At 40.4% G+C, this 25,876-nt stretch overlaps 1 protein-coding gene and 1 long non-coding RNA gene across 15 annotated transcripts in view; one reads left to right on the top strand and one right to left on the bottom strand.

The window, feature by feature from the left end:
- The first annotated feature begins 2 nt into the window (after positions 1-2).
- Positions 3-25,876, top strand: LOC309660371. Of its 5 annotated transcripts, none has more exons than XR_014263366.1 (5): positions 3-90; positions 17,299-17,390; positions 17,464-17,593; positions 19,786-19,975; positions 25,181-25,876. It is a non-coding gene; the product is annotated as an uncharacterized lncRNA (long non-coding RNA). The 5 variants fall into 5 exon arrangements; XR_014263367.1 differs by having other exon boundaries at positions 15-117; XR_014263368.1 differs by lacking the exon at positions 3-90 and adding an exon at positions 127-695.
- The window catches only part of MYLK (myosin light chain kinase), a 270,332-nt gene continuing 264,881 nt past the window's right edge, over positions 20,426-25,876 (bottom strand). For 8 of the 10 annotated variants that reach the window (XM_082460944.1, XM_082460943.1, XM_082460942.1 and 5 more), the window contains 2 exons: positions 24,747-24,878; positions 20,426-22,465 (listed from right to left, as the gene is read on the bottom strand). In XM_082460944.1, the coding sequence (XP_082317070.1) occupies positions 22,209-22,465; positions 24,747-24,878 (389 nt within the window). In that variant the 3' untranslated portion in view covers positions 20,426-22,208. The remainder of the gene's footprint in view (positions 22,466-24,746; positions 24,879-25,876) is intronic. The other 2 variants (XM_082460941.1, XM_082460948.1) reach the window with 1 other exon arrangement.

The raw sequence follows: 25,876 nt of genomic DNA, 5'->3' as shown, positions 1-25,876 counted from the left end.
CCATCTTGGAGGAGGGCAAAGAAGCTCCCGAAGCTCCCGGCCCTCCCGCCCCTCCGCTCGCCTCAGTCGCCACCGCCATCGTGGAACAGGGTAATCACCGCCGCTTTTGCGATCCCGGTAATAACCTCCGGCGCCATCTTGGATTAGGTCAATGTTGTATTTGGCCTTATTCGACAGGCCTGTTGTTTCTGCCGTCTGGATGCTTCGTCGTCCCTGGTTATTCTCTCTCCTATAATTTTCGCCTCTGTGTGGGATTAATAAAATGATGCTTTCATTTTCCTTTCTCATCTTGACTTCTCCCAGTGGTCGTATCTTCACCCCTATACACGCGGTTCGAGTAACCTGCCATTTTGGGTCAGGGCAATTGACGCTGATTTCGCTTCCCATCATCCCCAGAGGCCGGCGGGGACTGCCCTTCATCTTAACTGCTAGCCGGGTTGAAGATTCTGTCTCTGAAGGTTTATTCCCTGCCTTTTGATTTTAAGTTACTTGTACAGTGGAGAAGGTCAACAAGAAGTATGTCCCTTTTCCTATCCGATTAAAGTCGCCCGTGTGGCCTAGGATCCAGTGTCATTCTTGAGGGCCTGGAGGATGCCCAAGTGCGTCTTCCAGCCTGAAGCCGCGTGGGCTCGCCCGTCGCCGAAGCCCGTCGGCGAAGCAGGACGAGGATGAGACGATTAGGCTGCCGGCTAAGGGTGAGGTGTCGAGTGGAGCGAGAAGCTTTCCACCCACAGTATTCCAAAATAGAGGGATGTTGGCTTATATGGAAAACATGTCTGCCTAAGGAAACCGGGACAGCTTGTGGAACCTGCTTCAACCAGCTGACCCCACTTTCCATTCACTGCTTTGTTCTAGCGGTTTTTGGTTTGTACTAGAAGTCTCCTAACCGTCAATTTTCTCATGCCCGAATCTCTCTTTAAATTAATTACTGTACATGTGGTGGTATACAATACTTATTTATTCTTTCCAGCAAGTATTTATTTTGTGGAGCGTCTGCGAGATTGCACTGGCGTTCATGGCACTAAGTGAAAGACAAGTCCTCGGTCTCCCAGACGTTATAGAGGGAGCCAGGTGAAAATAACTGTGTGTTAGTTGGTGACGAGTGTTGTCAGTTAGGAAGTTGTTTCAGTAGTCCAGGCCATAGCGAGTAGTGGTTTGGGCCAGAGTGGTCGCAATCGAGGTGATGAAAACTGAATTGAATTCTGGACATATTTTAGAAGTAGCGCTGATAAGATTTGTGGATATGTTAGTTGTGGAGTGTGAGGTAAAAGACATTATGAGTAGCTTGGAATAATTGAGTTGTAGAAGAAGCTATTTTGAAGGCAGAAATCTGGGATTTTATCTTTTACTTGCTGAGCTTGACGTCAATTAGACATTCAAGTGGAGAGGTTGAGTAGACAGATTTAGACACTGAGGTTCCAGGACGAAATGTGGACTAGAGGTATAAATTTGACAGCCATCAGGGCGGTGATGGTATTTAGAGCCATGAGACATCTAAAGATTGAGAGATAACAACCAGACGGTTGCCAGTGCCTCATCCTTACAGCCCCACAGATTGTGTAGAGATCCTGTTGCCTGGTTTTCCTGACTTCTTTAAAGAGCAAGTTGGTGTACTCACATTGCAGACTGTGATCAGAGGGGAAAATTTTTGCAAAGGAAATAAAGAAGTGAGTCATTTTGCAGAGCAGATAATCACTATCCAAAAGCTTCTTTCATTCATTTAACTGATTTTTTTCCCAATATAACCTGCTTAGTGGGAAAGTAGGAGGCAGGAATGCATAAAGCTCTGTCAGAAATCAATTTAAAACTCAACATATCTTCTTACAGTCACTTAGACTCCAGTCTGTTCTCTCCAGTATAGTCACAGTGATCTTTTCCAAATACAAACTTGTTCTTGTCTACTGCCTTCCCCCCCACCCTCTTATGACATTTAAATGGCTTTTAATGGCACTTATGATAAAGTATAAAATATTTAATGTGACCCACAGTAATGTGCATGGTCTTAACCCCTACCTGCTTCTTCAGTCTCACGTCACACCATGCTCTCCCTAGACATACTACCTTTATCTTAGTTCTTCCAATGAGTGATGAGCCTTTCTGCCACAGGGGCTTTGAGCCTGTTGTTCTCTCTGCCTAGAATCTCCATCCCTACCTTCCTCCTTCTGATCTAACTTTGCCATCACTTTCCCTAAACTTCTGGAATGAGTCATTCTCCTTGTCTCCACGTACTTCCTCTCATGACACAGACCACAGTAATTTTATATTTACTCATGTGACTTCTCTCCCCAGTAGACCACAAGTTTCATAAGACAGGAATAGTGGTATTTTCTTGGTAGTAGTGGTTTGTTTGAGTTGTTTGTGTTTGTGTTTTTCCCCTTCATTGCCTGACACATTGCCAGCAACATGATTCTGTCTGGATCAAGCATGATTTCTCTAGCAAAAGTAATTATTTCAAGCCTTAGGACTATCATGACACAAGCAGAGCTCATTAGAGTCCTTCTGTGAAATTGATATTAGGATGCTGGGGTGTAGTGTTCATCTTTTGGTCAGGATTATTAAAAATAAGAGGTTGCGCTCCTGGCTCCAGACAGTCACCTTCCCTTCCATGTGGGGAGAGAAGAAACCAAGCAAACAAGAGGGACTCTGTGTTTTGAGGGCTTTGGGTCTTGATTCCAGTCCCTGAGGTCTGGTACTTGATGCTTTTCCTTCAATTTTGTGGGTTTTCTCGTTATTCTCCCCAGCAAGGGAGTCAGTATATTTCTTTTGCTTAATCTAGCAGTCCCAGAACAACAACAACAACAAACCACAGCTCTATCCCATTTGTTCCAATAAAAGCCCTGGAAAGTAATCTCTTTAGTTTGAGTCACATATGCCCATCACCGAGCCAATCATTGCAGCCGAAGGGGATAGAATATGCTGACTGGCCAGGTCTTTGTCATATACACATAGCAGGAGGAGGGAGGCTTCACCCAAACTATATAAATTGAGTTTATACATCCCCCGCATTTGGGGGATATAGTTCCCCAAGAAGTAATAAGGGAGTTGTTATCAGAAGAAGAGAATAGATGTTGGGCAAGTATGGTAGGCTGAAAAATGCCCCCCCCCACTGATGTCAAATATCTGTGAATGTTAACCGTATTTGGAAAATACATTTAAATTAAAGATCTTAAGATGAGAAGATAATCTTGGATTATCCAGTGGGCCCTAAATGCAATCACATATCCTTATAGAATAGACACACAGAGAAAAAGAGTCACACAGGGAGAGGAGGAGGCAGTTTGACCACAGAGGCAGAGATTGGAGTGATGAACCACAAATCGAGGTATGTTGACAGCCACCAGAATCTGAAAGGTGCAAAGAATGGATTCTCCTTTAGAGCCTCCAGAGGCAGTACAGACTTGCCTTGCAATACCTTGATCTCAGACTTAGAGAATTGTGAGAGAACAGATTTGTTTTAAGCCACCCAGTTTGTGGTAATTTGTTACTGCAGCAACAGAAAACTAATACAGCAGGTAAAAACAACAGATACTGAATGCATATTATCTGCCTCCAAGTATCTTACTCCACGCTGAGTATTGGGAGAATTGCTACATTCAAAGAAAAATTGAGAATGTTAAGCAGGTTAGAGTGGTCTAAATAAACATTGTTTCTGAGGACTACAAAGCAGTATTGTTGTGAGGAGAGAGAAGTCAGGAAAAGCTTCTGGAAGGCATGTCTCAAACATAATCATAGGGATGTGTTATGAAAAGGTTGAAAGTCATTAAAGTGAGAGAAGATAAAAGGTAAAAAATGTAATAGGACACAGCCATGTGTCTGCAGAAGGCTAACCAGGGTGAAGTGATAAAAATAAGTCTAAATAAATAGTTGGGACTTGAGTGCTGGACTGAGGAATTTAAATTTGAACTAAGACACGGTAATGAATCAGGTTCTTAAATAGTTATAGGTTGAAAGTATTATCCGAAAAGAAAAATCAACTCCCATTTATTAGTTTCCTATTGCTGCTGTAAAAAATTATCACAAGTTAGTGGCTTGAAACATCATGGAATTTATTGTCTTAAAGTTCTGTAGATCAGAAGTCCAAAATGATTCTTTCAGGGATAAAGTCAAGGTGTTGGCAGGGCTGGTTCCTTCTGGAAGCTCCAAGGGAGAATCCATTCTTTGCCTCTTCCAGCTTCTAGAAGTTGCGGGCATTTCTTGGCTCACAGTCACATCTCTCCAGTCTCTCCAATCTCTGATTCTGTTGCTGGAATACCTTCTCTGATTTTGATCCTCCTGCTCCTCTCTTATAACAACTTTTGGCGATTACATTGGGCCCAACCTGATGGTCAGGGATACCCTCCCCATCTTAAAATCCTTGACTTAATCTCATCTGCCAGTCCCCTTTACCTTATAAGTAACAGTCTGGGGATTAGAGCATGGACATTTTTGGGGGCTATTATTTAGCCTACCACATTCCATTACCAAAAGAAAGGGAGGGAGGGAGGGAGGGAAAACCCCGAAGACTTGAAAAATGATAAACATTCTTTTTAAACCATTGCTGAATTTGCAGGAAAGTAAAGGATATCTCCAAAGTGGGGATCAGAAGCGGAGTGAGGGCTTGTGTTGGGGATGGTAAAGAATAGTAAATTGAAACCAGAGCAGTGATCAGTTAGTAAAAGCAAAAGCCAGGATTTCTCTGAAGGTAAATGCTCATGCCAATGCTAGGGCTGAGAGACTAATCAAGTGAGTTTTCTAGGGCTTTTTCTATTTGGGCACTACCCATTGATTTCAACATATGAATTTTGAGGGGGTCATAAACATTCAGACCATACAAGTTGCCTTCCTTGACAAAAGGGATTTTGTAGGTGTGATTAAATCAGGGACCCTGAGATGAGGAGATCATCTTGGATTATCTGGGTGGGTCCTCTGTAATCATAAAAAGGAGGCAGAGGAGGAATCAGTCAGCCAGAAGGCAGTGTGACTACAGAAGAAAGTCAGAGTGAGATGCAGTGTTTTTGGCTTTGAAGATGGAGGAAGGGGGCTTCCAGAATGTGGAAAACACAAGGAAATAGGTTCTAGGGAGGCTCTAGGGAGCCTTCAGAAAGGAATGCAGCCCTGCCAACATCTTGATTTTAGCCCAGTGAGTCCTGTACTGGACTGCTGATCTACAGAACTATAAGATAATAAATTTGTATTGTTTTTTAAGCTACTAAGTTTGTGGTAATTTGTTACATCAGTAATTGAAAACTAATACAGTAATACATCTGTATCGATAGCAGCCAAAAAGCATTACTAGAGGTAAAATCTTTCATAATAATGAACTGTTCTGTTCACCAGGAAAACAACAATTTTAAACAGGTATGCATAATTTAAGAGGTATGGCCTCTGTGCTACTGTTCCAATTCTACGTAGAGAATTATAAAACATTATTGGATGACGTTAAGGAAGACCTAAGTAAGTGGAGAGATACTGAGTTCATAGATTGAAAGACTCAATACAGTAAAGATGACAGTTCTCCCCAAATTAATTTATAAATTGCATGCAATCTCAATCAGAATTTCACCAAGTAGTTTTTGTTGTTTGTTTTGATTTTTGTGGAATTTGAGAAGCAGATTGAGATTTTATATGGAAATTTTAATGGTCCCAAAATTGCCAAGATATTGGGAGAACTTGCTGTACAAGATAACAACACTTATTGTAAACTATAGTTTTACAATTAAGACAGTATAGTATTAGCATAAGGATGGCAAATAGACTGATAGAACAGGATAGAGAGTCCAGGAACAGACCCACACATATATAGTCACTTTATGTATAACAGAGATACAGTAGGGAAAAGATGGACATTCCAGTAAATGATTCTGGGACAAGTGGATATTCATATGGGAAAAAAAAATTTCCTACATCACACTATACGCAAAAATCATTTCTAGACTTAAAATGTGAAAGTCAACATTTAAAGCTTTTAGAATTAGTATAGGAGAATATCTTTATGACCTCAAAGGTAAGGAAAGAATTTTAAAACAAGATATAAAAAGTACCAACTATAAATGAAAAGGTTGCTACTTTGACTATATTAAAGTAAAGGATTTTTGTTCATCAAAAGATAGCATAAAACAAGCAAAAAAAAAAAAAAGCAAGGTACAGAGTGGGAGAGGATATTTGCCACACATGTAATTAATAAAGGACTAGTCTCCACAACATATGAAAACTCCTTCAAATCTGTAAGAGATAATTACATTGAAAAAGTGGGCAAAAGACTTGAATAGGGACTTTACCAAAGAAAAACTATAAATGACCAGTAAACATATGTAAAAATGTTCAACCTCTTATTAATCAGGGAAATGAAAATTATAAGCACAGTGTTATACCATTAGCCATTCTCCAGAGTGGCTAAAATGAAACTGTTTGATAACACCAGTTGTTGGTGAGGGGACCGCAGGTGGTGAGTTGGCACATTCACTTTGGAAAACAGTTTGGCATTATCTAGGAAAGTCAAAGATACATATCCCGTGACTGTTTATCTTTTTTTTAATTTAGTATCTTTTATTTTTTTTTTAATCTGAATCATCAATTTCTTTTATTTATTTATTTATTTATTTATTTATTATCATCACACAAGTCAGGATAGTGGATACTTACCCAGGATAGGTAAGATAGGTGGAGGAATTTATGACCAAGAGGGGACAAGTAGCAAGGATTGGGAGAGTGGCAGGGAGAGGAGTTCTGGGAGTAATGGAAATGCTTTATTTCTTGACCTGGGTGGTGGTTATATAGGTTTTCCCTTAGTGATAATTCGTTAAGATGTATATTTATGTTTTGGGTGCTTTTTGCTTATACTTTATATGTTAGATATATTTTATATGCTTGATATACATAAATGATATATAATAAGAATAAAGAGGAGTCCTGATAGTAGGAAATACTGCATCAGGATGATCATGTAAGAATCTCTTGTAGTTAATCTGGGTATAATAAAGATGTTAAGGGGGGACATCCCTGGTGGTGCAGTGGTTAAGAATCCTCCTGCCAATGCAGGGGACACGGGTTTGAGCCCTGGTCTGGGAAGATCCCACATGCCACGGAGCAACTAAGCCCGTACGCCACAACTACTGAGCCTGCGCTCTAGAGCCTGGGAGCCACAACTACTGAGCCCGCGTGCCACAACTACTGAAGCCCGTGTGCCTAGAGCCCGTGCTCCACAACGAAAGAAGCCACTGCAATGAGAAGCCCACGCACTGCAACGAAGAGTACCCCCTGCTCGCCACAGCGAGAGAAAGCCCACGCACAGCAATGAACACCCAACGCAGCCAAAAATAAATAAATAAATATATTTTTTAAAAAAAGATGTTAAGGGGACAGCATCGCTGACACCTCTTTTTTTTTAATTTTAATTAATTTATTTATTTATTTTGGCTGCTCTGGGTCTTAGTTGCGGCATGCGGGATCTAGGTCCCCAACTAAGGATTGAACCTGGGCCCCCTGCATTGGGAGCACGGAGTCTTACCCGCTAGACCACCAGGGAAGTCCCTGGCACCTCTTTTTAAGAGAAGCTGCTGAGGCAAAACCCTGGTGACAGATAGTGGCCATGTTTTGTACCCTATGATCTTCATCCCTTTGACTACAGATAGGAATACATATACAGATGGTAAGGCTATACAACAAAGCAATGAAATGTTTATCACACATTCAGGATAGTGGATACTTCTGGACTCGAGCTGGGCACCTGATCCAGGAGTTATTGATAGGGAGGCACCCCTCTTCCTCATCTTTTCATCTCCATAAAAAAGGCAACTTCTGTACAAAAGGGGTTATGTACTAATCAGATTTCCAGCTTCCTGAACAATGGAGACCAAAACTGGTTAGTTAGAGAGGAGTGTATTGAAAGGACATTGGATAGCTCACAAAATTGATGGAAAAGCTGAAGAATAAGGTTTGGAACATCGACAGGAGCCAAGGGAAATTAGACATCTAAAAACAGAGACCAAATCAATACACAGGAAGAGTCTGGTTAGTATCTAACAACTTCTGTCATTGGCATAGCCACCATTGGGCATTGGATGCTGCCATTATTGTTTCCTCTGTCACCTCAGGAAAGATTCTAAACTGCCATTTACTTCTCTGTGTTATTCACTCCAGAGTCAAGGTTGTAGGTAGGAGCATGTTGTTGGAAATTGACATGCCCAAATTCTAGAGACAAGGCAGCTGGGAAAAGGGCTATTTGCCCACACGTGAGCTTCTTTATTGGAATTACCTCCAAATAGGAAGTGTGTTTAGATACTGGGTGGCCAAAAATGAAAGACACCCATCACAGGAAATATCAGAAATAAACATATCTGGCCCCGCAGGGAGGAGGAAAGAGTAATATGATTAAGATCTGTGAAATTCACTGGGCCATGTTTTAACCGGGGGACGAGAGATTCTGCACAGTCAGGAAAGGCAGCCAGGCTGACTCCTACTTCTGCCCTGCAGTGCACCGTTCTCTCTCTTTTCTAGTTTCTCTGCCTGTGATTGGGAATAGGGAGCGGGGTATAATTCTGATCAGCCCTGTGCTACTGGCCAGGCTATCTTCAATTCAGGAAGCTGGAAGTCCAGATGTCAGCAATCTTCATGGTTGGTCACGTACCCCAAAACATACCCTTATAGGGCTCTCTTTTTTTTAAATTATTTTTTTATTGAAGTGTAGTTGATCTACAATGTTGTGCCAGTCTCTGCTGTATAGCAAAATGACTCAGTTATACACATATAGACATTCTTTTTTTATATTCTTTTCCATTTTGGTTTATCACAGGATATTTAATATAGTTCCCTGTGCTATACAGTAGGCCCTTGTTGTTTATCCATCTTATATATGATAGTTTACATCTGCTAATCCTAAACTCCCAGTCCTTCCCTCCCCGCCCCCCCCTTGGCAACCACAAGTCTGTTCTGTGTGTCTTTGAGTTTGTTTCTGTTTTGTAGATAGGTTCCTTTGTGCCATATTTTCGATTCCATGTATAAGTGATACCATGTGGTATTTTTCTCTTTCTGACTTACTTCACTTAGTATGATAATCTCTAGTTGCATCCACGTTGCTGCAAATGGCATTATTCTCTTCTTTTTTATGGCTGAGTAGTATTCCATCGTATGTATGTACCACATCTTCTTTATCCATTCATCTATCCATAGACATTTAGGTTGTTTCCATGTTTTGGCTATTGTGAGTAGTGCTGCTATGAACATAGGGGTACATATATCTTTTTGAATTATAGTCTTGTCCAGGTATATGCCCAGGAGTGGAATTGCTGGATCCTATGGTAATTCTATTTTTAGTTATCTGAGAAACCTCCACACTGTTTTCCACAGTGGCTGTACCAACTTACATTCCCACCAACAGTGTAGGAGGGTTCCCTTTTCTCCACACCCTCTGCAGCATTTGTTATTTGTAGGCTTTTTAATGATGGCCATTCTGACCGGTGTGAAGTGGTATCTCATTGTAGGTTTGATTTGCATTTCTCTAATAATTAATGATGCTGAGCATCTTTTCATGTGGAGGGCTCTCTGTTAATGGCCAGATGGGAGATGGTGCTGAGGTCATTCCCCACCTTCCTGAATTGTTATAGTTTCATTGTCATACAAAAACCTGCAGAAAAGGAGGGTGAGTGATAGGATTCAAACTCTAAATTCCACTCTAAACTTCCAGTTAGTTAGCCCATAGAATGGCCAGTGATATGACTAATATGAAAAGGTTATATATCACATTACTCTTTTGAGAATTTGAGCTTGGGGAAACTGACACCTGAGCAGATGTGGAGAGAGGAGACCCTCTATGAGAGACTGTGAGATAGCTGCCTTAGTACTTGATGACTTTCTATGATCAGCTTCAGGCCATAGGTCTCCTTGTAAATGGTTAATAAACACACCAATGAAGATAAATAACATTTATGAACAAATGATGATTAAAATGATGAGATAGAGGCCCTCTTTTTTTTCCTTCTTCAGAATGTCAAAGATAAAAATCATACTGCTAGCAGGGATATAAGGACATGGGTATTCTTTTTTTTTTTTTTTTTTTTTATTTATTTATTTATTTTTGGCTGTGTTGGGTCTTCGCTTCTGTGCGAGGGCTTTCTCCAGTCGCGGCAAGCGGGGGCCACCCTTCATCACGGTGCACGGGCCTCTCACCATCGTGGCCTCCCCCGTTGCGGAGCACAGGCTCCAGACGCGCAGGCTCAGTAGCTGTGGCTTACAGGCCTAGTTGCTCCGCGGCATGTGGGATCTTCCCAGACCAGGGCTCAAACCCGTGTCCCCTGCACCGGCAGGCAGACTCTCAACCACTGCGCCACCAGGGAAGCCCCGGACATGGGTATTCTTAAACTTTGCTACTGAATGTACAGACTGATAGATACACTGTCTGGAAGGCAGCTTGACAATACGTAGCAAAACCTTCAAACCATGAATGTCCTTTGACCCAATAAGTACACTTCTTGGAATTTATCTTAAGGAATTTAGAATTTTTTTTTTTAATTTTATTGAAGTATAGTTGATTTACAGTGTTGTGTTAATTTCTGCTGTACAGCAAAGTGATTCAGTTATATATATTCTTTTTCATATTCTTTTCCATTATGGTTTATCACAGAATATTGAATACAGTTCCCTGTACTATACAGTAGGACCTTGATTTTTTTTTTTTCTTTTTTTTAAAATTTATTTATTTATTTATTTATGGCTGTGGTGGGTCTTCGTTTCTGTGCAAGGGCTTCCTCTAGTTGTGGCAATCGGGGGCCACTCTTCACCGCGATGCGCGAGCCTCTCACTATCGCGGCCTCTCTTGTTGCGGAGCACAGGCTTCAGACGCGCAGGCTCAGTAGTTGTGGCTCACGGGCCTAGTTGCTCCGCGGCATGTGGGATCTTCCCAGACCAGGGCTCGAACCCGTGTCCCCTGCATTGGCAGGCAGATTCTCAACCACTGCGCCACCAGGGAAGCCCAGGACCTTGATTTTTTAAAAAAATTTTTATTGGAGTATAGTTGATTTACAACGTTGTGTTAGTTTCTGCCGTACAGCAAAGTAAATCTGTTATATATATGTGTGTGTGTGTGTGTGTGTGTGTGTGTGTGTGTGTGTGTGTGTGTGTGTATATCTCCACTCTTTTTTAGATTCTATTCCCATGTAGAGGACCTTGTTGTTTATCCCTCCTATATATAATAGTTTGCATTTGCTAATCCCAAACTCCCAGTCCTTCCCTCCCCCACTACCCTTCCCCTTGGCAACGACAAGTCTGTTCTCTCTGTTTGTGAGTCTGTTTATCTTTAGAAATTTAGGATGTGAAAAAAGATTTAGTTAGTTACAAATGCTCATCACAATGCTATTTACAATATCAAACTGTTGTGAATAATCTAAATGTCCAGCAGTACAAACTGGTTAAATTATGATAGAGGTTTAAAATAGTATAACATTCAGACATTAAAAATGATTTTGCAGAAACTTACTTTCAAATGATTCAACAAAAATAAAGTGTGTGTGTGTGTAACAGAGAGCACAAGTGTGAGAGAAATTGTGAGCAAAGGGCAAATGTGGAAAATGATGTGATTGTTAAGACAAAAACTATAACAGGTCAGAAATGTCTACTCTGCCTGCAAGCTAACAAGGTGGCCTGGCCCCCACCCCACACACTCTCGTATTTTCATGTATATTTTTCTTTCAGGGCCCAGCCGCAACAAGGGGCTCCAGATTTTTGTCTCTGGAGACCATTACTGCCAATTCTTGGGGCCTTCCCCCCAAAGGACAGCCTCAAGGCATTGTTCTCTCTTTGTGACCCAGCCCAAGTTCCAGTACCCTGTGCTGAGGGAGCTGGCCTCTTCACCCAGGTCCCTCAATGAGGAAATGTTCTCTTCTTTTGAACACCATGGGGGACACACATGGTCTGGGGCCTGGTCCAGGTGGATGGAGTGTGGGGTTTCCCAGGAAGAGGAGCAGGGCAGAGCTTGATCTCAGGGTGCACTTTGTGGCTTAAGGTATGTGTGTGGGGGTTAGTCTGGGTCCAGATAGAGGGGCAGGAAGAGGATATATGTATGTATGTGTATGTTTATATATATAAAATGTACATGTTATTTATATATATATTATACTGTTACATATATATATAAACACACACATATACACACACACACACACACACACACACACACATATATATATATTCACAAATAATGAGCCCTCTGAGCCAAAAAACAAAAACAGTTTATCATTTATGGCAAAAGCAGCAGCCAGAGCAACATCTTATGTTGGTTACCAAGCCCCATCCACACAGGGCAACGTAGTGAGGGCCAGATGGTACCTGCATATGCAGTGGGGTGCATTACAGGAGAGGAGCCCTGTAATGGCATATTGGGGTGGTACATTCTGATCCCCTTCAGCTCCTTATACAGATATTAGGAAACTCTGGTCTTATATATGGCTGCTGGTGACCTGTCTATCCTGCCCTCCAAAGAGAGAGAAACCTTGTCTTTATTCTAGAATGTAAGCCAGTCTGCTCCAAGACGGGAAGGAGAGGTCTTTATCTTTACTATTCTGAACATCTCTGGGAAGAGAAACATACCTAATCCTTACCCTACTGGAATGTCTCTGTAGGGGAGGAAAAAAAAAAACCCTTTATCCTCTACCCTCTTAGGTTCAGTGTCTGGGACCCTGTGAACTGAACTGATAAAAGATTAACAGGAGAAAAAGGTTTACTTCATATACATATGGGGGGGCCTCACAGAAATGAAGTGAAAACCCCAAAGAGGTGGTCAGACCCAGAGGGTTATATACCATTTTAACAAAGAACAATAAATTTGTGGAGAAGTGACAAGACAAAGGAACGTGGGTTTAGGTTTTTATGGGCAGTAAATTGTGGGAAGGTAAACTTGTGGGGAAAATTAATGGAAGATAAGGGTTGTTTTTAGTAAAGTTTGTTATGTAGCTGCCATCTCTGGGCTGGGACGAGTTTAGAGTCAACTTGTGTCTGGTGATTAAGTGTTATTCTGCTCTTCCTGATGTATGAGAGAGGATGGGGACACATTCACAAAGGGAAATTTATGCCCTGCTGTTAGGCAAATAGGGGGAAGATAGAGAGCTTTTTCTGTATCTGCTGTTTCTCACTTGCCTTCAGCTCAAAATAGTCCTTATGCCAAAGTGGCATATTTGGGGTGGTAACATTCTGATCCCCTTCAGCTCCTTATACAAATACTGGAATTGATTGTAAATGCTTTTGATCAGAAGACCTGAATTGTCCAGAAAAGTGAGATGTTCAGAGTGGATCATCTCCCAACAGTATTCTACTGAAGGGTTTAAGAGTGTTTATCAAACTATTCTATCAGTCTTTCTCCAAGTTTGAAAAAATTTTAAATAAAAAGTTGGGGAAATAATGCAGAGATGAATTTGATATGGAAATTGTTTAGAATATATTAAGTAGAAAAGTGTACTATACATGGTGTGTACTAAGATCTTATTTTTATAACAGGTATATCTGTCTATAGAGAAAAAAAACTATAAGGGGATATACCAATATATTATTAGTGTTTACCTTTGGCTGAGTAAGGGCATTAGGTTTTGTTTTTTTTAATGTTCTTTCTGTTTATATGTATTTTGCTTTTTTTCCCCCCAATGAGTGGTTTTGTGAGTAAATTTTTTTCTTTAAGTTTATCAAAACCGAATCCCTTTATGTCTTTCTGTCTTCTAATGAGGGTAGATATCAGTGACGTGTTGGTTTTTTCTCCCCCCATCTTGGATGTACTTAAATTGCCCTGCAAAGTGGGGAGGGAAGAGAGTGAAAGATAAAGAGAAGAGGAGAGAAACCTAGGAGAAGAGACAGGTCTGGGAGGATTTTTCAAATGAAATGCTGATCAACATGAACTCCCTTACTTACTTTACCTCCCTTACAAAATCAGTAAATTCTTTTATATTTTTGTGTGAGTTGAATTTTTTGATGGGAAACTCAAAAGGAAGAGGAGACAACAGTAGTATGGGTTACATTTTGGGTGCTGCCTGGGATTTTCAGACTAAAGTGCACTGCCTAGCTATATTTAGGATTAAATCATTGCCTAGAATAGTGGTTTTCAAACTCTTAAAGATTATTGAGGCCCCTAAAGAGCTTTTATTTATGTGGTTTATAACTACTTTATATTATCCATATTAGAAATCAAAACTAAGAAAAATTTAAATCACAAGAATATGTAAGCTGTCAGAGTGATGACATTATCACACATCATGACACCAAAAGTAAAAGCAACAAAAGCAAAAATAAACAAATGGGACTATATCATACTAAAAATCTTCTGTTACAGCAAAGGAAACCATCAACAAAATAAAAAGGCAACCTACTGAATGGGAGAAAATATTTGCAAATCATGTGTCTGATAAGGAATTAATATCCAAAATATATAAAGAACTCATACAACTCTATAGCAAAAAACAATCCAATTAAAAAATGGGCAGAAGATCTGAATAGACATTTTTTTTCCAAAGAAGACATACAGATGGCCAACAGGTACCTGAAAAGATGCTCAGCATCGTTAATCATCAGGGAAATGAAAATCAAAACCACAATGAAACATCACCTCCCACCTGTTAGAATGACTTTATCAAAAAGACAAGAAAGAACAATTGTTGGCAAGGACGTGGAGAAAAGGGAGCCCTCGTGCACTGTTGGTGGAAATGTAAATTGGTGCAGCCACTATGGAAAAAAGTATTGAGTTTCCTCAAAAAATTAAAAATATAACTATATGATCATATAACTATATGATCCAGCAATTCCATTTCTGGGCATTTATCTGAAGAAAATGAAAACACTAACTAGAAAAGATATATGCACCCCCATGTTCATTGCAGCATAATTTACAATAGCCAAGATATGGAAACAACCTCAGTGTCCATCAACAGATAATGGATAAAGATGTTATATATATATATACTCTCCATAAAAAAGAATGAAATCTTGCCATTTGTGACATGGATGGACCTCGAGGGCATTATGCTAAGTGAAATAAGTCAGACAGAGAAGGCCAAATACTGTGTGACCTCTCTTATATGTGGAATCTAAACAACAACAAGAACAACAAAAACCCAACCAACATCATAGATACAGAGAACACATTGATGTTCTCTGTGTTGGGATTGTTGCCTGATCCCTGTTTTCTGAGTTGCCTACTTCTCACTCTCAGTTGTGCCTGTTGTCCACCAGTCTACAGCTTCTCTAGTCTAACTTTATTTATTTTATTTATTTATTTTTTCCCTCTGGTCTAACTTTAAAAGACCCCTTTTCCTGCCAGCATTCGAGGAGAGACTGTCAGAGGGCCTGTGGGCTAAAAGAGGAGATGGAGGGGGGACGATCAGTCTAATTCCTCTGTTTTTTGCCTCGTTCTGTGGTAGGACTCAGCTTGCTTTTTGACGCTTTCTTCCCTGCAGATGCTTGCAGAGTGGAAAAAGTTGAAACGAAATTACTTACCAATTAGTCTATCCCAAAATTTTGTCAACAACTCGAGTCTAATGTATCACCTCTCTTATTCTATGCCCTGTGGGTTTAATGCCTTTTGTGCCTTTACTTTCATTTTAGTGAGGTTTTGGGAGGCAGGAGATAAATTCAGGTGTCCGATCCGCCACGTATGACCACTAGCCTCAATTTAGTTTCCATAGAAACAGCTTCTCTTCCCTTTAGCACCCCATTTTTATTGATTTATATAATAATTAAATTATGTAATTACAGTTGTACGACTGGCATAAAGAAGTTTAAGAACAAATCCAATTGACTCTTGGTAAATAATACTACTCAGTGGCCATCAGTAGAACAGAAGTGTGTGGGCATCAGTTCATTTATTTTACAGAAAGAATGAAAATTGTGGTTAAGTCGGGCAAGTTGGATTAAATGGAAATTAGTTAACTGAGCTTCTACATTCAATAAATGAATATAAGACATTCATTAACAGGGTGCATTTTATTTTTATTTTATTTTATTTTTTTAACATCTTTATTGGAGTATAACTGCTTTACAATGGTGTGTTAGTTTCTGCTGTATAACAAAGTGAATCAGCTATACATATACATACATCCCCATATCTCCTCCCTGTTGTGTCTCCCTCCCACCCTCCCTATCCCACCCCTCTAGGTGGACACAAAGCACCGAGCTGATCTCCCTCATTAACAGGGTGCATTATTAAAAGTCTAAATGATTTGGCTTCTTGGACAACCAGTTTAACTTTAAATGACTTTATCTCTTTAAAAACTCCTTGAGCAAGCAAATGCCTTTCCAGGATCAGGCTCTTTTCTGTACTTTGAACATGGGTACTATTGATGTGTTCAGACTGACTTCCCGGACTCTGGACCCTTGTCTGTCCTAACTCCTATGTATCCCATCCTACTTCTGCATTGATTTCCTGGTTGGACTTTTGACCTGCATTGACCTCAATGCATCAGCGAGTTGATACCTTACATTCCTTTTGAGGCTCCCCTTCATAGGTACATGGTTCCCTCAGTCTCTAACCTTTTAGGCTTCTTCAGAGTAAAACTGACTTGCCTTCCTCTTGGCCTTCTTCTCTGCAGGAAGTCAGGTTTCAGCTTCTGTGCTCTAAGTAAGTTACCCACTCATCTGTTTGCTTTCCATCTTCCAAAATTCTGGTATTTTTCACCTTTCTTCTCCCATATTTGTCTTTGAGGGGTTAATAGCTTTATAAAAAAGTATTCCTTCACTCTCGGTTTAATGGGGTTCTGAAGAGAACGGAGTTACTGCTTGTCTTCTGGAGTTCGTGTTTGGTCTTCTCTCTACTATGGTAGCTTCCCATTTTCTAAACCCTTAATCTCTTGATTCTCCAGAAAATAGGAGCATTTTGAGCTTTCTAGACAACTTAAAAAAGGTGTCTACCTAGTCTTTTCCTGGGACTGCCTAGCAGAGCCCTATTTGTTCTGTGGTTAATATACTGCCAGAAACAAGTCAATGTGAATTAGCTTTTGTAAATACAAATTAAAAATTAGAGAACTTTTGGGGATTAAAGGTTAAGTGTGAGTTTAAAGTCAAGCCAACTTTGAGAAATTTCCTCTTGATTGGAAAGTAAGACTCGTAAGGTCAGATGAGCTTTTCTCTTTTGACTATGAAGAAGAGAGTATTTAGAGACTGGAAGTTAAAACTTTTCCGGAGACCAAGAGGGCAGTTGTAGCATTTCCTAAACTCATAGCAATTGTGTTTCATACAGCTGTATGTGCACTTTCAGTTACAAAGATGTTTTTCCGGAGGTGGGTGGAATTTCAATAATTCTTTCCATCTTTCATTAGTGTATAACTTTTCCACATATTTGTTTTGTTTCTACAGAAGTATTATCAGTTCCTTGCAGGCAGAGGATGTTTCTGACACATCTTAGCATCTCCGAGTGCTAGAAGAATAGAGCTGACCGTAAGGATCAGGTACTGTGCATGAGCTCTTTTAATTTTTATAACGATCTGTGAAGGAGGAAATATAATTTCTCTAATTTTATAGGTGAGGAAACTGAAGCACAAGCTACACAGCTCCAGTGAGAAGCAGAGCTGGAACTGATTCCACTTGGCTGATTACCCAGGTCAGCTAGATCCTACCCTCGTATCCTGCAGTGCTTGCTTTCAGTGAACAGGTGAGATGCTTTCTGGAGAGACAGATCTGGGACTTCATGGAGCTTACAGAATAGGCTGTATGACTGCTTGCTAATAAATGTCTGTTGAATCTGGCCAGAGGCTATTGGTCATTGTAACATACCATCTGGAGCAAGATTGTGGAGAAGCCCTATAGCTTAACCTGTCTCTTAATTGTTGGAAGCTACTGATGTCTGCCCAAAAGAAGCTAATAATAATGAACTGACTTTTAGGTTAATTTGTAACCTTCTTCTTCCTTAGTTATCTCCAGCTGGAAGAAATCTAGTCCCAGAGAGTCAAATAATGTCTTGTGAAGATTTATCATGTACTTCTGTGTGGTCACTACTGGGGCTGTGGTCTCTGACATGAAGCCCTCCTTGCAATGTACAAGCATTTGGAACACCGGCAAGGCCTATGAGCTAAAATTTCAAACAACCAGCAGTTAGAAACTGACTGTTGTCTCCAAGTGCTGTAGATCTCCTGGGTATTTCTAGTTCCAATGGGAAGGGAGGTATGATCAAAGCCACTAAGGTTAAAATGACTGTAGCTATCAGGATGGCCCCTCCCCCTTCCTTTTGGTTCACTCTCGGGGAAATCTTGCCCCAGGGATGCTGTCTCTTTCTCTGCTATCTCAGTTGTCCCTGTTGGATGCTCCCCTATCTCAAGTAGCTCCAAGTTCCAAAAACACCAGAGATTTTTTGCCTAACTGGTTGCTTCATATGACAAGTAATCTGGTAATTGCTTGTGAATTGCAGATCTATTTCGATTTTGTGGTGAGAAGCACAGAACTGGTACTTTTTAAATGTCTTAAAAAGTGAAAAAATGGGCAGAATGTAATGGGCAGAATTCATTTACATATGAATGTAAATAATGTAAATAATCAAACACAATAACGTAAGTATTGAGTTTGTGTTATCCATATGATTGATGAAACTATAGACCATACTTTCCAGAATGATTTCACGCAAACTTTTATGTTTTAATTTCACAATTTGAAAAGTGATATGCATAGTTAAGGTAAAATTTGGAGTTTCTCTTTTCCTCCTAGTCCATCTAAAACAATGCTGTCTTATAGAACTTTATAGAACGTTTTAATCTGTGCTGTCCAATACGATAGCCAGCCACTAGTCACATGTGATTATTGAGCACTTAATGTGGCTAGTGCAGCTGAGGAACTGAATTTTAAATTTTATGTATTTTCATTAATTTAAATTTAAATAGTCACTGGTGAGTTGTGGCTACCATACTGGTCAGAATAGATCTAGAATACAGTGATGACCTTATAACAGGATAGTCTAGGCTATGTTACAGCCACAAAGAATGCTAAAATCTTGGGGATTTATAAGAACAAAGATTTATTTCTTGCTTGTGTTATGTACTTATTTGGGATTGGCTTGGGACCTAGGTGGATAAAGTAGCCACCATCTGACATGTTGCCAGTTACTATGGAGAGCCTTGCACCAGTACTTAAATTCTCTGGACCAGAGGGGATGAACATCACTTCTGCTTCTACCTCGCTGACCAGAATTAGTCACACAGCCCCATCTCCCATCTCACACATGGAGTCAGAAATGTGGTCCTAATCATGTGCCAGGGGGCAAAGAGCCTCAGTAATGACTGTCACAGACTTAGCTTCCTTTTCGAAATACAGAGGAGTTCCCAAGGCTTAAAGAAAGTAGTATTACCTGTGTTTTCTTGAAAAGTGGAGAGTTGAGTTTCTTTAGAATTCAATTATTCTTTAGCTCATTGATACTCATTAGCACATGTATTAAAAGCACAGATTTTATTAAAATGTGTAAAACTCAAACATCTTGATAAAAAGAAAGAGACTTTAGAGCCGACAACAGTCAGCATGTCTTTTTAGTTGTACATAGAAATTCATTTAATATGAAGCTCTGCGATGTAAGGAATAATCAGTGGATTGTTTTTTTATATGTTTGGGATGAGAATAGAATGGAAGGAAATTATTTGTTTTCTTTCAGAATATAAGGTACATTTTTCACTAGCAAGGAATAAAAAGTCCTTTTCTTTAAAAATAATAATTTCCTCACTAGGAACATTTGTGGATTATGGTTGCCTTGGAAAAATGAAGCAATTTAAATATTATCTGGACAATGGATTCTTTCCAGACTATACTGTGGAATCATAGAATCATCTAGTCCAACATTTAATAGTATGTCTTGATTCTTTCTAGAATATCTACAGTATTGTTTGAATACTCAAGACCTGGGGGGCCCCACCATCTGATATCTGAAAACAGACTTCCTGTGAAGCAGGAGTGATGGTTTCCTGAGAACAAGTGCTTCACTATCAAGACATGGAAAGATAGCACTCGGCTGCTAGTAACAAATTGCACCAAAGTTACAAATGCAGGCCAAGCCTTGGTAAATATTAATGACGATGATGATTTTGTGACATACTGAAAATGTCAGATTTTAGCATTATGAGCGTACTGTAGATACTAGAATGTAATTGAACCAAAATGATGCTCGAGAGAAATTTTGAAGTAAATGTGCAAATTAGGCTACCTAGTATAAACTAGAAGTGCCTAAGTCATTCTGTTCCTTAGTAAAGCACAACCAAGTAAGCCTTTTTTTTTTTTGGCTGCTCTGCGTGGCATGTGGAATCTTAGTTCCCTGACCAGGGATCGAACCCGTGCCCCCTGCAGTGGAAGCGTGGAGTCTTAACCACTGGACCACCAGGGAAGTCTCCCAGCATGTAAGCCATTTATGCAGCAGAGCATTTGTTTTTAGTTTCTGAGATCTATTTGGGTCGTCTACAACTGGTGGCATGGAAAGGAAAAGAAGAAGGCTGCAAAGACTGAACAAACAGCATGCACTGTGGTAGCCTTTATTTAAAAATTGTGAGCTAACTACAGTTGTAGTGTTCTCATTTACCATTCTGATGGCATAATAAACTGGGAGAACATTAACACAACTTCAAGAAGGCATCAAAAAACCTGTAAACAAACATACACACCACGCATGCGCGCACATATACAGCATACATGCACATAAAGATTATAGTCTAAACACAATCAAAAGTGATGAAGAAAAGCTTTGAATGCTCTAAATCAAATTTAAAACACTTTATTATAATAAACTGTGGCAATACTGTGGCTATATGAAAAATGTTGTAACTGCTTAAAAAGCAAAAAGGAAAATACTGGCAATTTGAAACTAGCAGCAAGAAGCAGATAAAAATAGAATGGAAGATAACATAAGACTAAGTAACATCAAAATTCTAATGTTGATACTGTGTAGGATTGCACTGAAGTAATTTAAAATTGGTTCTTAAGGAACTCTCAGAAAGTCCCTTGAAATATTAAACTGCTGCGCTTTACAAACAGTGGAAAAGAAAAAAGTATTTGGAATGTTACACACAGAGGAAATGTATTAGGCATATCAGTTTATGGTCTTTGTTTATGCCCTTCAAAAAGTTTTATAAAGAAAAATTTAAGTGCCAATGTAGTGAAAGAAAGTTAAAAATTCCTAAAGATGCAAGTCTGAGTGCATTTATCAGGTTAAGAATATATTTCAAGGTTGGGGGGCAAGGCATGATTGATGCACATTCAAGAAGAAAAAAGTCTTGTGGAATCCATAAGGTAAGTAGAGTTCTCTGGAGCATGTTTAAAAATGAAGGTATATTAAACTCAGACTATCCTGAATGAGATTCCAAAGAAGTATGTGGAGTTCTATAGCTGAAATCTATTTCATAGTGGCCAATAAATAATTAAGACTAACTTTTCAGCAAACTGTTTTTTCATACATTCAAACACAAAAATCTTTACCACACATGCAGAGCTGATATTCTAAAACAGCGCAGGTATGAATCCTGGTTTCAGAAAAACACATTAACAAGGATTTTTTTCCATAGGTTCCTATAAAAATGTCTCAAGCTTCTAGAAATCTTCAAAGAGGGGATAAGTTTAGATTTCCTACTGATTTTGGAAGAAAGGAGATTGCTTTTCCTAAGGAAGCCAGTCATCCATGAGCGGGAGACGTGTCTTCAGAATCTAAGAAGTGTAATGTCCCTAATGCTTAAACTTATGGCAAGTCCAGATCCAGAAAAACTGGCAGGTAGAACAGGGGATGGAAATGAAAAGTTCAAATGTCTATAGTATACTTTGGAAATATTGTGCCTCGTAAGTTAAAATGGCTCAACTGCCTGCAGAATGAAGTGCTACAGGACTGGAGAAGACCCGGTTCTCTGGAGTAGGAGCTGGGAGAGACCCTCCATCTCCAGGAACCCTCTGGACAGGGCTGTGACCTTGTTTTTTCATGAGTGCTTTCAGTTGGAGAATTTATATGACTTTGCCCAGATAAAGCTTCCTTCTGGTTACTTTTTCTCTAAAATTGGTTGGTCAGGCAAGTTACTGGTAATTTCCCAAAATGAAATCTAGCTGTACTAGAATCTTAAGGTGCCAGCTAATTTAAATTAATGCCCCTCAGTAATGCTGCTGGGTATCAACCACTATTGCTGAAGAATCAACCCCCAAATGACCTAACTAAATAATCTATCACACTAGGTGCTTTTACTGTCTTGGGTTTTTTGAGCTTTAGAGAGATAGATAGTCTTTGTGATATGACTTAGAAACTGCTTCTCTCTGGCGTTGTCTCATTCTTCCTCCTCTTCTTCTTCCCCTTCCCCTTCCCCTTCTCCTTCCTCCATGGTTTCCACGATGAGCTCTGCTGTGCAGGTGGCTTCTCCAAGACTGTTGACAGCCTTGCAGGTGTACTTGGCATCATCATCCCCGCAAACATCGCTAATGATTAAAGAGCAGTTCCCATCCTCGTCGTAGTCTATCTGGAAGTGGCGGGACTCCCTGATTGACTGGTCATCTTTGAACCAGACGACCTCAGGGTCTGGGTATCCTGTATCACAGGGAAGGAACACAAGTTGCAGAAACTATTATTTAAAACTTCTTACCAGTTCACGCAAACTCTTGAGCTACCTCTATTGATTAAGGGGGTAAAGGGAAAAAAAAATATGATGTTGGCTTTTACCATCTATTTTGATATTTACATTTGAATAGGGGCATGTATTGTAAACACTAATATTTGAAACGCCACATAAGGTATTGTACAGGCATCCCATTTCCCACCCATGTAGGGCTTGTACCACCTCCCACCTTAACACAGATATAGCTAACTCCCCGGAACACTGTCCCAGTTCCAACCACGTGCCTGGAGCTAAATATCTTCTTCTTGGATTAAAAGAAAACTTTTTTTATCTTGTATAAAAGAACTTAAATAAATTTAAATAAAATAATAAGAGTCAGAAAAAATGGGCACAAGGGATCTTTTGGAGGTGATGGAAATGTTTAAAAATTGGATTGTGGTAATGACTGCACAATTCTGTAAATTTCTAAAAATAATTGTACACTTAAAATGGGTGAATTTTATGGTATATAAATTATAATTCAAAGATGATAACAGACCTGTAAAACATAAATTAGAGGAACTGACAATACTGCTAGGAAAAAGAAAGCAGTATTTGTCTTAGTCTGATCCAAAGACAGATAATCTGCCTGTAGATAACTGGAAATTGACCACATTGATTCGCCTCATTTTATGCATTAGTCATGTTGCTGCCAAGTTCAGCATTAAAATATATATGTTTTATGCCTTTAAAAACATAATAATACTAACTTGTAATAATACTAACAATACTTGACTTGTTTTTAAACTTTGGAGAAGTAGTTTTACAGGACAAAATTGTAGCCCCAGCTAGAATACAAATTACACATAAGAATTCTAACATTCTTTTCAAGTAGAATTTTGTTTTTAACAAACAGCATCCATATGCTTTAATTTCTCCTCAGCACTCCAAAGTAATGCAAATACCAAGAGAATAATCCCAAAGAGAAAAGTAAGCAAAAAGATAATTATTATGAAATAATATTTTCTAAAAAATAAAGGAAGAAGTAAAGAACTTAAGACCCAAAGACAGTGGTGATGGTGAGAGCTACAAGCAGTGGCCCAGAACTCTCAGCAGAACCCCCAATCTGAGCACTTCCACACTAGCAAAGGCAGCACATCCAGTTTTTTTAAAAAATTGAATGAAAAAAGAGAAAGATTATGGTAGGCGAGGCATTTATAAGGCATCTTGATAATATAGTGATGCAGGAGAAAAATTGTTTTTTCATTCCTACCTTTGGGTTACTTTACCCAAAAGGCAGTATCTAGCCATACTGCTGGAGAATCTTACAAAGTGGGAGGCATGGTGCGTTATCACTGCCGTCCCGTGCTATGCTGCCTTGGGGAAGTTGGTCCGACTGAAATGGGAGATAGCCCTCCACTCCGGTTGGCACACAACAGTCACAGACCTGAAGCAAAGAGGCCTGTCTTATCTTGCCACTTATCTTTCTAGAATGTTGCAGTCTGTTGAAACTGAAATGCTATGTGTCACCAACACTGCTAACTTCTCAGGTGCTATGCTAAGATCCCTTAGGGTCCCTCGAGCTCTAACAACTCACTCTGGCCATGTTATTTCTAGCAGGCAGAGAAACATGGGGAAGACAGCACAGGGGCCTAGATCCCAACTTCCCTCCGTTTGAAGTCACACCGCAGGCTGTCTCTGCACTTACCAGTTCCACAACTTTTCCCTTGACTCCATGACATCTTTAAAAGACTTGAAAGGTTTCCCCTTTCCACATGTTATCTCACAGTCTCCAGAGCCACACAAGGCATTAGACACTGTCTTACAGATGAGGACTAGAGGCTCAGAAGAGCTAAATCACCGCCCGAGGTCACAGAGCCCGGTGATTAACAGCAGAGCTGCCCTCTCTGCATCCTATGCTCTGTGCCAGCCTTCCTTTGAGAGCCTTTGGTGGGCAGTTCACATGCTTCCCATAAGCTTGCAAAGCTCATTTCATTAAGCACGTTCCATAGCCAAATAGGTCCATGATAAACCACTTGTAATTGGGTGCAGTGGCTGATGTAAGTAGGTGAAATATCAAATGTGCCCTCAGTGAGTCACTGAATGGCCCTAATCTTAAGCAGGTGGAGTGGGGCAGTGGGCCAACTCCTCCTGACCCATTTTCCCTCAGAGCCTGGCTGTTCCAGAACTGACATTCTGCCAAGGGCACACAGTAGGGGCCCACAGCCAACCATACCCCTTTTGTAGGTAAGGGAAGAACAGCTACAAACTTACCTTCGATCTTGCAGTCAAATCTAGCAGCGCTTCCCTCCACAACTTCTAAATCACGAATGGTCTTAGAAAAGTAGGGTTTTACATGGGGCTTTTCCTCAGCGACAGCCTCAAGGAAAGCTTGGGAGACATCTTCTAGAAGACAGGGAAGAGGACGTGGTAATTTCTTTATTCCTTGTTCTCTTCCCTGGTTTAAAAAAGCTGACTTTTTTTTTTTTAAGTTGTTATAATTTAGCAAATAATGGCGCTTAGAGGACTGAATCATAAGCACACCTTTCTCCTGGGGACTGGCTGGCCTGCTGCCAAATGATTTTGCCAGAAGAGAGAACTGTGACCAAACTGGGGAAATGTTTGGACTCCCCCTCCCTTATGCTGACACACTGAAAAAGGAAATAATCTGTAAAAAGCTTATCTGGCTGCATTTCATGCTGTTTCAGGATTCGGTTGAGGGTATCGAAGAAGGACAGAAGCACACCAGCCCACCTGATCTCTGTACCCCCTCTGCCCTCCTCTGGCAGCAGCAGGCCCTTCATCTGCTCCTTGGAAGGGAAGAGCCAGGTCCTAGAGGCATCTTCGGTTTGCCAATAGCTCTATTCTCCACACGGATACTGCCTTCACAGTGTATGACTCTGGACCAGGGTTTGGGATTGGTCAGGGAAAAGCTGTAACTTTGAGTGGCTCCCGATCCTCTCCTTCCCCTTCAGGCTATTTCTGGGTCATCTGGAGAGCGGCAGGGCTGGAGCAGGAGGGACCAGGCCCATGTGCAGCAGGCTCGGTCCTCGGCTGCATCAGAGCAGCTCAGCAAGCAGCCTCACCAATTACCCTGTCTTATGCACAAAGGGATCTAGACTCAGCTTCTCACCTTTGGATACCAAAAGCATCAGGCAGTGGGAGGTGGAGGAGTGTCTCAGGCCAAATGAGGCACCTCCAGATGATAAGGGCCAGACCCTACATGCATCTGAAGCAGGAAGAGGCCAAGGCCTTCACTGAGGAGATGGATGGGGCAGCATCTCAAAGACGGTGGGCAAGTAACTAACCCTGTTGGTCTCTAGGAGGGGCCCTGCCAGTCACTGTCTACCCAGTTCAAACGACATGTTTCAGCATCATGAAAAATAACAAACAAATATGGACTA

This window comes from Balaenoptera physalus, assembly GCF_965194825.1.
Source record: "Balaenoptera physalus genome assembly, chromosome: 4".
NCBI classification, from domain to species: Eukaryota; Metazoa; Chordata; class Mammalia; order Artiodactyla; family Balaenopteridae; genus Balaenoptera; species Balaenoptera physalus.
Note: the sequence above shows the minus strand (reverse complement) of the source record. Positions and strands in the feature narration are given on the sequence as shown.